Below are 12,787 nucleotides of genomic sequence, written 5' to 3' on the forward strand. Positions count from 1 at the left end.
CGGGACCGGCGTATTTGCAGAGGACGGTTAGGACCATCCGTGCTGTGGGTTGGTAACGTGGATAGACTGGAGGATTCCAGTGACTATAACATTTGTTTACTTATTGTATTATTTTTGCCTTCATTAAAATAACTAAGCGTACACAAGTGGTTGCGTCCTCATTATCGTGTCTGTTAACGATCCTGAGACGATCAGGACGTTACACAAGGTTTGAAGAACATTACTATAATAAACGTAGTCCATGGATTCAGAAAGTGATTTGTGAAATATTGTTCATGAACAATAAGGCATATGTTTTTCATTGGTAAAATCACTTAGCAGAACCCCTTGCAAGAATTAAAGAAATCAACCTTAGGAACATACATAGAGTTGTGAAGTCTGAAATGGAAATTTGATGGCACAAAACACCCTCCTTGGTAGCTGGATAGGGTCATTTAAGATGTCTTTTCTACCTAGAACCCTTTGAGTCATTTTGGTGCTAACTTTTTTTAAGAGAAGGGACTACTCACAAGATTTTCAAAGACTATGTCCCGGCTTTATATAGAAACAGAGAAGACTTTGATTGCTCATTGCAGCCCAAAGCATGGGACTGGGAGTTCCCAAATTACTTAAGTATTAGGAAGCTGCACACTTATGTTAGCTTATGGAGTGGAGCTAGAAAGAGAAGAAAGAAGGCTGGTGCACGATTGACCCCATGTACTGTGGTTAGCCAGTGTGAAAGAATCCATAGACCCCACTGGCTCATGGAGACCCAAATTATACATTCACCAATAACCAGTGCAATGCTGAGAATGTACAACTACATACGTATGCAATGTGGAATAAAAAATATACTCATCCCTATTCTTACCACAATGGGGATAATAGAGACTTTACACCTGGCATAGAGAGGCAAGCTTTTGGGGGTGGGAGATATAGGGGTTTACTAATAGCTAGAAATTTGTTCTGTGGTGTTGGAGGAAATAAAACATATGAGCTGGTAAAAGAGGGCTTTGGGAGGGTGGAGAATGAAAGATTTAGATACCTGCAGAGATAGCTATAGGTGCTACACGCAGAGATGAAAGAAGGGGCCATGAACTTTCTCAACCCCTTTGAGAAACTCTGTCTCTATTATAGCAACAAAAACTATGCTGTATTGTACTTTTATCAAATTCTAAATAGCTTGCAGAAGACAGAAAATCTCCCTTTTCAGAGAGCATGGGAAAAGGAACACAGGATAACCCTAGATGCACACCAAATGGAAACATCCTAACCAGAATGAATATTTTGATGGGTCATGGCGGAAAGAGAAACCCTCTTCAAAACCATACACTGCTGGCATTAACATGAGCTACACGGAAACATGGGTCATCCATGGAGGCAGATCATGTTGGAGAGGTACATTAACATTTTTCCTGTGGTCTTACCCTTGTCTAGCACTCTTTTTAGAGGAAGTGCTGAGGGTGGTCTCTAGGACATTGAAGAAGCCACAAGTTCACAATAAGCACAATGTCTGCCAATCATACATCTGAGCAGCCCCTTTCTGTCAATCTAGACATCCACACTTGAAAAGTAAAAAACATATCACACATATTACTAGTGTCAAAAGAGCCCATCCTGCCCTGTTGGGTATCTTACCTGCTTCTTAGAAGTGTCTTGTTGTTACAGAAATATTGGTGGATCTTCGGAATGGACAAGATGACGAAGGCAGCACGGGGAAAGGAATGGGACAATAGGAAGCAGCAGAGCAATTTTATAGACTACCTTAGACACTATACTTTGGTGCTGTTGTTGGCTAAAGTGAGATGGCATATGGAAAGTTTAATATTCCTGCAGTCTTTGGGCTCACCTGAAATCTGTTCTGCAGTCTTAAATTTAATAAAATCAGTGTTTTACATTAGAAAGAGATATGAATTTTAAGGGTTATTTTTCAATGTTTTCGATATGACTTAGTCCATCTGACTTGGCTTTTTAAAATATTTTACCTTGAATTGTTATTTGAAAATTGGGTATTGTTTAAGATTTAGTGCTAGATGACATTGTTGTATCTATTTTTTTCATTTTATGTGTGCTTTTTATGGCCTTCGGCCGAATGCAGTTTACTTTGACTTGACTTGACTGCCTAAACAAAGATCTCAAAGACCTATGATGCCTTAAGAAATTTCTAATGTTGTGCATTCTAGAAGAGACTGTTGTGGATCTTTAGGCAAAGGGAGGGGTTGTGTCACTTTATGCGAGCATGGGATTATGGGCCAGGTGTACGACCATGACAATTTGTGACTAGCAAATTGCGAGTCGCAAAATGCCATGTACAACAATGTCTAAGACACTGTTTGCAATTCCCAATGGGTTCGCAAATTGTGTACCTCATGATTACTCATGAGGCACTCAAAATTCGTGACCCCATTGGGAATGGCTGGCCCTTCCGGGGATGGTGTCCTACTCGGCTCAGCAGACCTTCATGTCTGGGACTGCTTTTAAGTAAAACAGTTTTTTTTAAAGGAAACCGGGATGCATTTAAAAACGAAGATGAAATTTTTCGTTTATTTTTTAAGGGCATACAGTGGTCCCTGGGACCACTGCCTGCCCCTAAAATGTATTTACCCCTGCATTCGCAATGGGGAAGGAGTCCCCTGGGGACCCCTTCCCATCTGCGGGTGCAGTACCACCCTCTTGAAGAGGGCGGTAAATTGCAAGTGTTTTGCGACCACAATTGCAGTCGCAAACCATTCATACATGGGGTAGAGAGTCGCTATTATGAAGGGACGCTCTTGAAACACCCCTTCCTAATAGCGAGTCGCAATTCCTATTTAGCGAGCCACAAATAAATAATGACTCACTAAATAGGAATTGTACATGGTCTATTCGTTTTGGCATGCGCAAATGGGGCGCTAACCCATTTGCACATGCAATTTAGGGTCGTACATCTCGCCCTATGTGATTAGCTTAAACAAGGCAACTCTTTTGAGAAAGGGTGGAAATGCTTTGACATTGCATCGAGTTTAAAGAGAAAGATGATGGGGGAGCATTTCCTGAGTCTGAAGCCAAGTAAAACTGTATTTAAACTAAACGCTGTTTCGTTTTTCTGTAAGAAAATCTCTTCTGTCACTTCAGTGTTAGTTCTGTATTTTGTTGTTGCTATACGTCTGAGATGGGAATGTGTCCATTTGTAATTGATACAAGTAGAAAAGAGTAATTCTATGAGAAGTGTTGAATTCTCTCACCTGTAGTAGGCTGGCTGCTTCCAGGAGCCTCTGCACATTCTGCTTGGTGATCAGGACTTTGCTTGTGTAAGTGTAGTCAAGCAGTATCTGCATTGTATCGGAATCAACACCTTTTATCAGGACTTTTTCTTCGTACTTCTCTTTTAAATCGTTGCAAAACATGGCCCTAGAAAAATCAATTGATTAAAATGTTAACAAGAATTCAAAATGGGTGTTGGAGAATTAGGGAGAAGAATGCACTACACTGAAGTGAAGGCAGTCAGTCTTAGATATTAGAAATATGGTCTTCGATTAATTCGCATCAGCGCCTATTTCTCTCAGCAAGAACAATTTTTTTCACATCACTATATATAGAAAAAAGTTGTTTTTGATTATCTGCACCAGGTGTGCAACTGGACAACCAATCACAGAGCAACTGCACGGCTTTAGTGTTTATTTCACTTTCTAATGCTTATGTTACTTTATGTGATTCAGTCATTGAGTTACGTATTTGTTTATTCAAAAATACATTCTACAGTGAAAAGTGGGCCGAAGTATCTCGAGCCATTCTACAACCCCTATCAAAATCTGGTAAATGTGAGGACACTAAAATATTCTTAGTTCATGATTTAGAAAAGCGTCTTGCATAGCTATGTCTTGATATGTTTAAGAAAAAGTCACTAGTTCATTTATTTATTTATTTATGCAACTTTTAAAGCGCTACAATTACCCGAAGGTGTCTCGGCGCTAGGAGCTAGGTATGCTACCAGAATCCTGAGAACAAGTAAGTTCTAAGTCTAAAGGGCTAAGGGCTCATTGAGAGAATAACCACGTCTTAAGTTGCTTTCGAAAAGTAAGTAATGTAGGACTAGATTTTATAATGAAAGGAAGGGAGTTCCATAATCTTGCTGCTGCAACAGTAAAACGTCTGTCTCCCCAGTTTACCTTCCTTGTTCTGGGGGTTCAGGCCCTCTGTGGACTACAATCTCACTCTGAATTCTCTGAGGAGGCCTGATTGAGCTGATTGAGAGATTTATTAAACATGCAAAACCACAGGGTGCTTGTCTCTGAGGGGCATATTACCAAGGGCATTATCTCCATTATCTCCGCTTTAGCTGGAATTTTTCCCGCTGAAGCGGCGATAATTGTATCGCTCTATTACCTAGCTGTCGCTAACACCAGTTAGCTACAGCTAGTAGGAGATAGCGGGCATTTAGGTGCCCACTTTGCATGTCAGCGATAATTATCGCTAATGACAAGCAAAGTGGGCGTGCCAAGATGTTAGCGACTGGAAACAGTCGCTAACATCTCTATCTCCTATTACCAACTTTTGGAAATAATCGCGCTAAGCGCGATTATCTCCAAAAGCTAACACCTGCCCTGAGCAGTTCTTAGTCATGTTATCCAATGGGAGGTGGATAACATGGCTAAGAGCATTTGCTCGATAATGCATGAATATCGCTGACTTTACAGCGATATTCATGCATTTCGGCCGATTTTTATCGCTTAGGAGATAAACCTTGATAATAGCAACGCTCCTAAGCAATAAAAATCGGCGGAGCTTGGCGATATTAATATTGCCGCTAAACCAACATAGCGATAATCATCGCTAGTTGTTGGTAATATGCCCCTGAGTTTCTTCTTGAAGAAAGAAAACGTTTTAGAAATAGCCCTGATTACATCTGTGGCCGTGCCTTGCGTTTGCCAAAAGAAAGTCTAAGAGAGTTTGAGTCCTCATTTGCTACACCTCGCCCCTTGGACATTAAATTGTGATGGCCCCTCTCGAATACTGGGAACATTGGTGATATATGAACAACAGGGACTCAAATAAATGCGTGCACTCATTTCCCAGACTCAGCATTTAAAGAACCAGCATTTCCACGGTGACCATCTTCCCTTTTGTCAACTGATTTGTCTGCGGACCTACTTCACCTTGTCAGCAACTTCCTCACTTTTAGTTTATTTAGCAATTCCCCTTTCTCGCGTATATTTGCTACAAATGCAAATACTGACACCCTTGTTGCCACTCAAGACCATTCTCCCATGCCCACAACTCAAACTTTGCTGGCAATTAGTGAACTGTAACTCCTGCAGCGGGACTTCCTTGCTCAGCAAACTCTACCTGGCCAGCGCCATCAATGCCTCGCCCTTATCCTTCGGAACCAGAGTTACTGCTGAAAAGTATTCAGTTCAGTCTCCAAGAATGAGAGGCATGTGAGTGAGCCCTCAAACCTTCCTGTTGCCAATGCTACTTCCACTGTCTATCTGATCAAAGGCCAACATCATTGGTTGATCCTCACAAATAAGAAATGATCACAAAGTTGCTGATGAATCCCTCTAAACATTTCTCATGCCTAATCAGGCATTGAAGGAACATGCAGAAATGCTGGCAGTATGCATATGTCAGACTCAAAAGGAGGGCATTCGTCAGAGAAGAATTGACCCTTCACTACAAACCTCAATAACAGGGAGCTTTCCAGATGAGTTGACAGAGGTCTAAAGGCTGGTTTAATACTTGACTTGCCCAGTATGACCCTTAACTCATTCTTCTGACTAATCCTCAACCATATCAAAAGATAAATAGAACACTGAGCAAACATCTATCTTGAGGTAGTTGTTCCCCTATAGGAGTGACAAATGCTATATTATGAGGAATTATCTTTCCTTCTATGGCACTGGCAAAACGGAATATCCTTGAAATCTTATAGTGGAGGAAGGCAAACGGACTCACAGTCCTCAACAGCTAATCTTCCATCTCCACTTTCTTCAATAGCACCTTGGGAACATCTCTAGTCAATTTTAAATTCTCAGAGGAAGAGAAATCTATTGGCCCAATATAAGGATTAGAAATTCCATCACGGAACCTTTCAAATAAAAAAACTACCTTCTCCCTATTCTAGACAACCCCTTAGGTCTCTTTAAAAATTACCACTGAAGTCGAAGCCAGCTCTCACATTTGCCCTCTCAAATCTTCATTTCTTCATGGAGTGAAACATTCTGCTTCCTTCTTAATTAACTCTCCTTTGGTCAAGAAGTCCTTCCCACTGTACTGACCTGTGCCATAATATTTGTCACTTTCCTCTGCCAAAACTTTGCCTACCGGACCTAACAGAGTGCCCTGACATACCAGCAAACAATATCTAATAGCGTCACAGTGTATATTTTTCTATTCATACTACTGGATCCCTGCCTTATTTAGAACTAATGACCCTAGTTTGTTTTTTCAGTGCTAGCGGAAAAATCTAAAGAAAATAGAGTGCCTTCTTTTTGAGTATCCAATCAAACTGTGTACAACACCGAAATCAACCTAGAATATCATATTTATTGTCTTAATTTTTAATCACATTAAATACAAAACAACTTTTCTGGCAAAATACATTGTAGTCGCCCCGACAATTACCTAATGCATTTCTTGCACCAAAATCCTTTAAAAATGCTTCCAGTCCTCTCTATTGGTAATACACACAACTTAACCTGTTAGAATTCCCATAACGTTTTGTTCATATTAGCGATCATTGACAAGCAAGCCTATCCTGCTGACAAAATGCCAAGCTTTGACTTTGCGATTCGCAGCGTCCCTTCATATTCTAATTTCCTCTCACCTAGTTCTCTATTGAATGCCATATTCCTCCCCAACACAACCCTTTACCTCCGCCTGCCTAAAACTCAAGCTGTCACCTGCACATTCTAGCCGCCACCCATTGTACCACAGCTACTTCTCACAAATAAATTACCTCACGCACTCTACAATCTTATGTATGCCTGATGATGGCATAACATTGCATGCCCACACACTCCATGGTTTTTTGCATGCCCGGTAATGCCTCATTATTCCTGGCCACACAAAACATCCCTTTGAGCTATTTGTTCCCATAATACTGGGTCCTAGCATTTCTTAATGCTGTTAACATCGTTTGGGCTTTAAATGTTGTGCCTTTTTATATTCCTCTGTAGCTGATTTTATATTCATAATCTATGTTTTACGTTGTATAAATGTCGGTTGCCGGCATTGTTTGGGCCTCATATATATATTTTTTTTTTAAAATGAGGTTTTGATACAATTTTAACAATATTTCTTAAATGATTTTTGCATAGGTCTCATTTACCTAGTTTTATATTTGATCCTGTTTTTATGTTGCAATTTACATTGCCTTTTGTAAATGATTTTAGGTAATCATAGAGTAAAGATTTACTTACTTAAAAAAATAATAATAATAAATTACCTCTTTTCTACTCTTCACTTTATTGTGGCCCTTTTTGCATTTATGTTATGTTATTTTATGTTAATTGGTACTTATAGTGCCTGATGTTCACCCAAAGGTCTCTTGGCGCTATCATCCTCTAGAGAGGAGCACATAAGTTATGCATGAATATCAAAAGTCTGCTTACAAAGGCAGGTCTCAAGTGGAAGAGCATGCCATTCCTTCAAACACAGAGTTGAAATCTACGGCCTACAGTCTTCAGTTTTTGAACTCTAGGCACCACCAAAACATTTGCAGCAACCAATCGGAGATTTTTTATTTTATTTTATTTCGCACTCAAAACCATTGCAATACAAAATAGGTTAAGAACAGAGAATAATAAAAGTACCATTCTAATAAAAGAGAATAAAACATTCACATTCACAACCAATCGGAGAGTTCTCCTGGGGACATATCTGGACAAGCAATCAATTGGGAAATCCAGAGCCAAGTCCTGTAAAGCCTTGAAGGTAAGGCAGCAAATTTTAAATGGAATGTACCGCCTGATTGGCAACCAATGAAGGCTCTTCTTGTATGATGGAATCTGTGTTTTGCAGGGATTCTAAAATTTGCCCTGGCCCCAGCGTTCTGAGTCATTTGAAACCCAATAGGATCACAATTATGAAGATGAAGGTACACGCTATTCACATAGTCTAAATCGGCACCTATAACCACCAGGATAATAGACTTCATAGCTTCAAAAGAGAGAAACAATTGAATCTTCTTAGTGGTTCATAAGGTGAAGACACATTTTGAGACTACTGCATTTATTTGAGGCCTCATTGAGAGATGTTGATCAATGAGGACTCCTAGAGTTTTTGCAGCTGGCATTAGCGTTGGTCGTGCGCCTATTTCTGGAAGCTAGTAATGGCTGGGCCACATCACAGGATTTTGATTTAGCACCACAAGTTCCGTTTTCTCAGCATTCAGTTCAAATCCATCCATCTATTGATACAACACATTATATATTTACAATTATCCTGTGCGGGGGCCGGCCTATCAAGCTGAAGTAAAATCTGGTAGTCACCTGCATAGTTTAAAATCAGATAACCTCTTTGGACAGTCCCTTTATAAGTGATTGGATGGATGTAAATGTAATGTAATAGGTTAGGTGAGAGAGTGCACCCTTCTGGAACACTGCAGTCAATTTTATTTCCAATGCCCCCAAGCAGGATGAGTTGAACTGTCTGCGTCTCAAAAAAAGAAGCAAGCCAATTGAAACCACTCTCCGTAAAACCTGCAGCTTGCAGTCAGCCCAGTAACATCTTATGGTCAACCACAGATAGATCAAGCAAGATCAGGGCTGGAGTGTGACCCTCATACAGATCTTTTCTCAAATCATCAATGACTGATAGGATCACGGCTTCGATAGTATGTCTGGGATGAAACGCTTCTTGGCAAAGGCCTAGGAAATTGGAAGTCAAATAGGAGAGTGCTCACTTCTTGAGCTATATGAGCCTCTAGAAGTTAGCACAATAAGGCAATAGCAAGATTAGACGATAAATCTCTGGGTTTTCACTTGGTTTTATCCCACCCCTGCAAACATAATTACTGTAGAAATGTGGATTGTCTTTACCCTCCAAACATTGTTAACGCAGTGCCAATCACTGAAAACGACATCACATGCAACACTATCAGCCAAACTTCCTGTCTCCTGCCTGTACTCACTTCAAAACTCAAGGGATACGCTTTATAAGCACTGGAAGACAGCTATGCAGAGCTCCTAAACAGTGAAGCATCCCAGAGACATGATTGCCTGCTCCTCTCATGATACTGTGTAGGAAGAGAGTGGAGGGGGAGTGAATGCCAACATTGTCTTTATTGAACATAGAAACTGTGTTAGAGGCCTGGAAACCATAAACGGAGCTGCCACATAGGGGGACTTTGGAGGTGCTCCCTCACTTGGCTGCTCCCTTGTGGTTCTTGCTGCTGGAAAGGGGCTCCAAAGCCTCTGAATAGGAGTGGTACTTGTGCTGCTCGATGTGAGGGGCACCTGGCAGTCAAAGAGCCGGCTTCTCAGGATAGGCTACAGGACTCACTAGAATCTAATGCTTTGGGAAAGGAGGATGCAACCAACAGCTATTAGAGCAGACCACCCTACCCCACACAAGCACCATTCACGATCTCGATGCATCATTTCTACAATCGTTGTGTGTTTCTGCTGCCCTCACCAAATTCATGTATGTTGTTTGTCCGTTGGTATGTGGTTAGTATTGTATAGTGCTGCTACGGTTGAAGAAATTTTATGAAGTAATAGAGTGTGTTTTAGGTGTTGATTAGTGAATTAAAACCTATTTCGTATACAGAATTGCTAACGTGATCATGCACACTAAACTTGCATGTGGCATTTTTTTAAAGATGATGGAGCATGAAATTCATGCGGTCTCTCGTAGAAAAGTTCTGAGACGCCACGGTGAAACCCCTTTGGGCAAGCCATTTATGAGCGATTGTTTGTGGCCCTTTAAATACATTTGTGATAGTGCATGGAAAGGCCACCTTGGGTTTTACAGATATTTGTAAACATATTCGCTCAGGGAAAGACTTTATACACTTAGTCCATCATCCCAAAATATTTTTTTCTCAATACATTTTGGAGTAAGATTTTCTTTGGCATAAACAAGGACTGTATTTATGTTAAAGTGTACCGAATTCCAGATACAAGACTACAGGAGCTATTAGCATCTTTATGCTATCTCTTGAACTTCACAAACCCATGTAATGGATGTACATCGCAATCCACAATAAAAAAAAATAAAGAGTGAAAGTACTGATATGTCCGAACTTCAATGTGCCATGTCTGTAGAAGACATGTTTTAAGACAACAAGGGAACCCAAGTAAAGTCAGCCAGGGACCTCGGGAATCAATTATTTTAACAACAGTGGTCCCTAGGGATGATAGGGATGAAAACAAGTGAATGAATATAGACCCGATCAGTGCTATATTGGATGCACTTATCCAGCCGGATAGAGGTATAATATTTAATACTCATCAATTTATAAAATCCACACTACACAAAGTGTCACACAAGTCTGTATCCTACTACACAATCAGAGACAAACAATTAGGTAACAAACAGGGAGGCTCAGGCAAGGCTTACCGTTTGTTACAGCAAAAAATTCTTCATATAAGAAACAAATCGCAAGGAACACCTTTACATATTCAAATGATAAAATGTTTGTAATGTATAAGGTGTTTTTAAGGTGTCAGCGGCGTTTCGATCCATGAAATAAATAGGTGGATCATCATCAGGACATTGAATGCATGCCTGTCAAAATTTAGCCTTAATTAACTGTAGACAATTTCATTTGGGAGGGAAAGGGGAAAAAACCTGATTTAAGAACTTAAAGGGAGGTTATTTTGAGATATACACATTCTCAACATTTTGCTAGTCAGAAAAACGTACAACGCTACATACACAGTTGGTGGCATATGCTTTGAATTTAGTCATAACCACTGGATGCTAAGAACTACTCGGCGCAGTGGCAAGGTGGTCAAACACACTTGTTTAAAGTATATAACCAAAAAGCCATGCTGGGGTGTAAATGGATAAGGAATGTGTTGGGATTGTCAGGAAAAACTTGCGACGCTTCTTTCACAATTGGTGACATATGATTTAGTCATAACTCTAGGATGATAAGAACTATTCGGCGCAGTGGCAAGGTGGTCTGACACTCCTGGAGAGTTATATAGATAGATACAAATCTGTAGACGGAAAACCATGCTGGGGTGTAAATAGATAAGGTTTGTATGTGGACAACCAGTGGGGATCACCCAAATTAGAAAGGCGTAATACCATGAGCGTGATGGTGACGTCAATAGTTTAAAACCCAAGAATGGAACGTAACATAAATAACCCTTACTCGTAATAATGACAATAGACTTGATGTCAGGAAAAGGATCATGTTCCTCTAAGGTAGAGTCCTAAAAGGGAGGGGTTGAGAGACTCTGAGTGGACAGGCAGGGCCAGCGGTTGCGTGAAGTGATGGAATTGGAAATGAAGTGTCTTACCGATAGCGACTCAGGGATAAAGGAGGTGGAAGCGCTGCTAGAGCATAAGGATCACCTGTAAGAGAAGGATAGGGTGATAATGTCCTAGGTTGGAGGCAAGTGCGTGGGCGTTAGTGATTAGTTGGAAGCGGCGGGAAAATCACCTACATTAAGCCATGTAATCAAGTACAACGTCTCACAGGTTAATTAAGGAGTTCGGGGATGCGGTGGGAGCCACAGTCAGGTGCTCAATTGGTGGGAATGTCTGTAATTGTAAGGGACAGTCACAATGGAGGACAGGGGTTGCGTGCAGATAGATTATTCGGGCAATTTAAATGAGGGTAGTCCAGTCCTCTAGACGATTCAATCCTGTATTAAGGCTGTTGGTTTTCAGAATCCATTTTAACTCCTTCTTGTTAAGTAGCTTGGACATGTCACCACCTCTGGGGGAAGTTTGATCACACTTATAATAGTCCAATGAATGTCATTTTCAGAGTCCTTTCTCTAAAAAAAATTCCACAAGGGGGGCATTCGATGTCTTACATCTTATTCTGCTCCGGTGTTGACATATTCGCATCCGGATTTTCTGGGTGGTTTGTCCGATGTATATTCTTTTGCATGGACACAGAATAGCATAAACAACATTACATGTGTTACAGTTTGTAAATGTTTGCAGTTCAATTTTTACATTTTCATGGATAAATTCTCTGCATTCTATGGTGAGATCACATACAATGCAATTTCCACATTTTGAGTATCCCTTTAGCGGTGGCAAAGACCAGTGATCGTTCAGAGTACCTGGGGGTTTCTTACTGGGTAAGACTGTGTGAACTAGGTGGTCTTTGATATTTTTATTCTTCTTGAATGCAAACATAGGGCGCTCAAGATTGAGGATGCTGGCATTCAAGACAGGCCAGTTCTTTAGAATGATCTTCTGTACAATATTCGAAACTGGAGAAAAGGTAGTGACGCATACCAGGCAGTTTTGACATGGTTTGGTTTTTGCTTCTAGTAAGACTTCACGGGGCAGTACCATGCTCTTTTCATGGCATTACGAACAAGTCTGCGGGGGTATCCTCTACTAGTCAGTTTGTTACGCAGTATTTTAGCCTTGTGAAAGTAGTCCTCCTTCATGGAGCCGTTCCTCCTGATGCGGAGGAACTGGGAATACGGAAGAGAGTCTCTGAGTTCACAGGGTGGTGGCTGTTATATCTGAGCAAAGTGTTACGCTCAGTTGGTTTGCGGAATAAGCTGGTGATGAGTATCCCATCTGTGTGTTTAATATTGAGGTCAAGAAATGGGATGGACATTTTGTTGTGTGCCAGTGTGAATCTTAGACCTCTACAATTGTTGTTTAACCAGTGGAGAAATAGATC

General features: G+C 40.7%; 1 protein-coding gene across 1 annotated transcript in view; it reads right to left on the minus strand.

Annotated features, from left to right (window-relative positions):
• The window catches only part of KLHL6 (kelch like family member 6), a 732,992-nt gene that overhangs the window by 551,757 nt on the left and 168,448 nt on the right, over positions 1–12,787 (minus strand). The window contains exon 2 of the mRNA XM_086943989.1: positions 3,204–3,369. Within this exon, the coding sequence (XP_086800115.1) occupies positions 3,204–3,369 (166 nt within the window). The remainder of the gene's footprint in view (positions 1–3,203; positions 3,370–12,787) is intronic.

This window comes from Lissotriton vulgaris, chromosome 11 (genome assembly GCF_964263255.1).
Source record: "Lissotriton vulgaris chromosome 11, aLisVul1.2, whole genome shotgun sequence".
Taxonomy (NCBI): Eukaryota; Metazoa; Chordata; class Amphibia; order Caudata; family Salamandridae; genus Lissotriton; species Lissotriton vulgaris.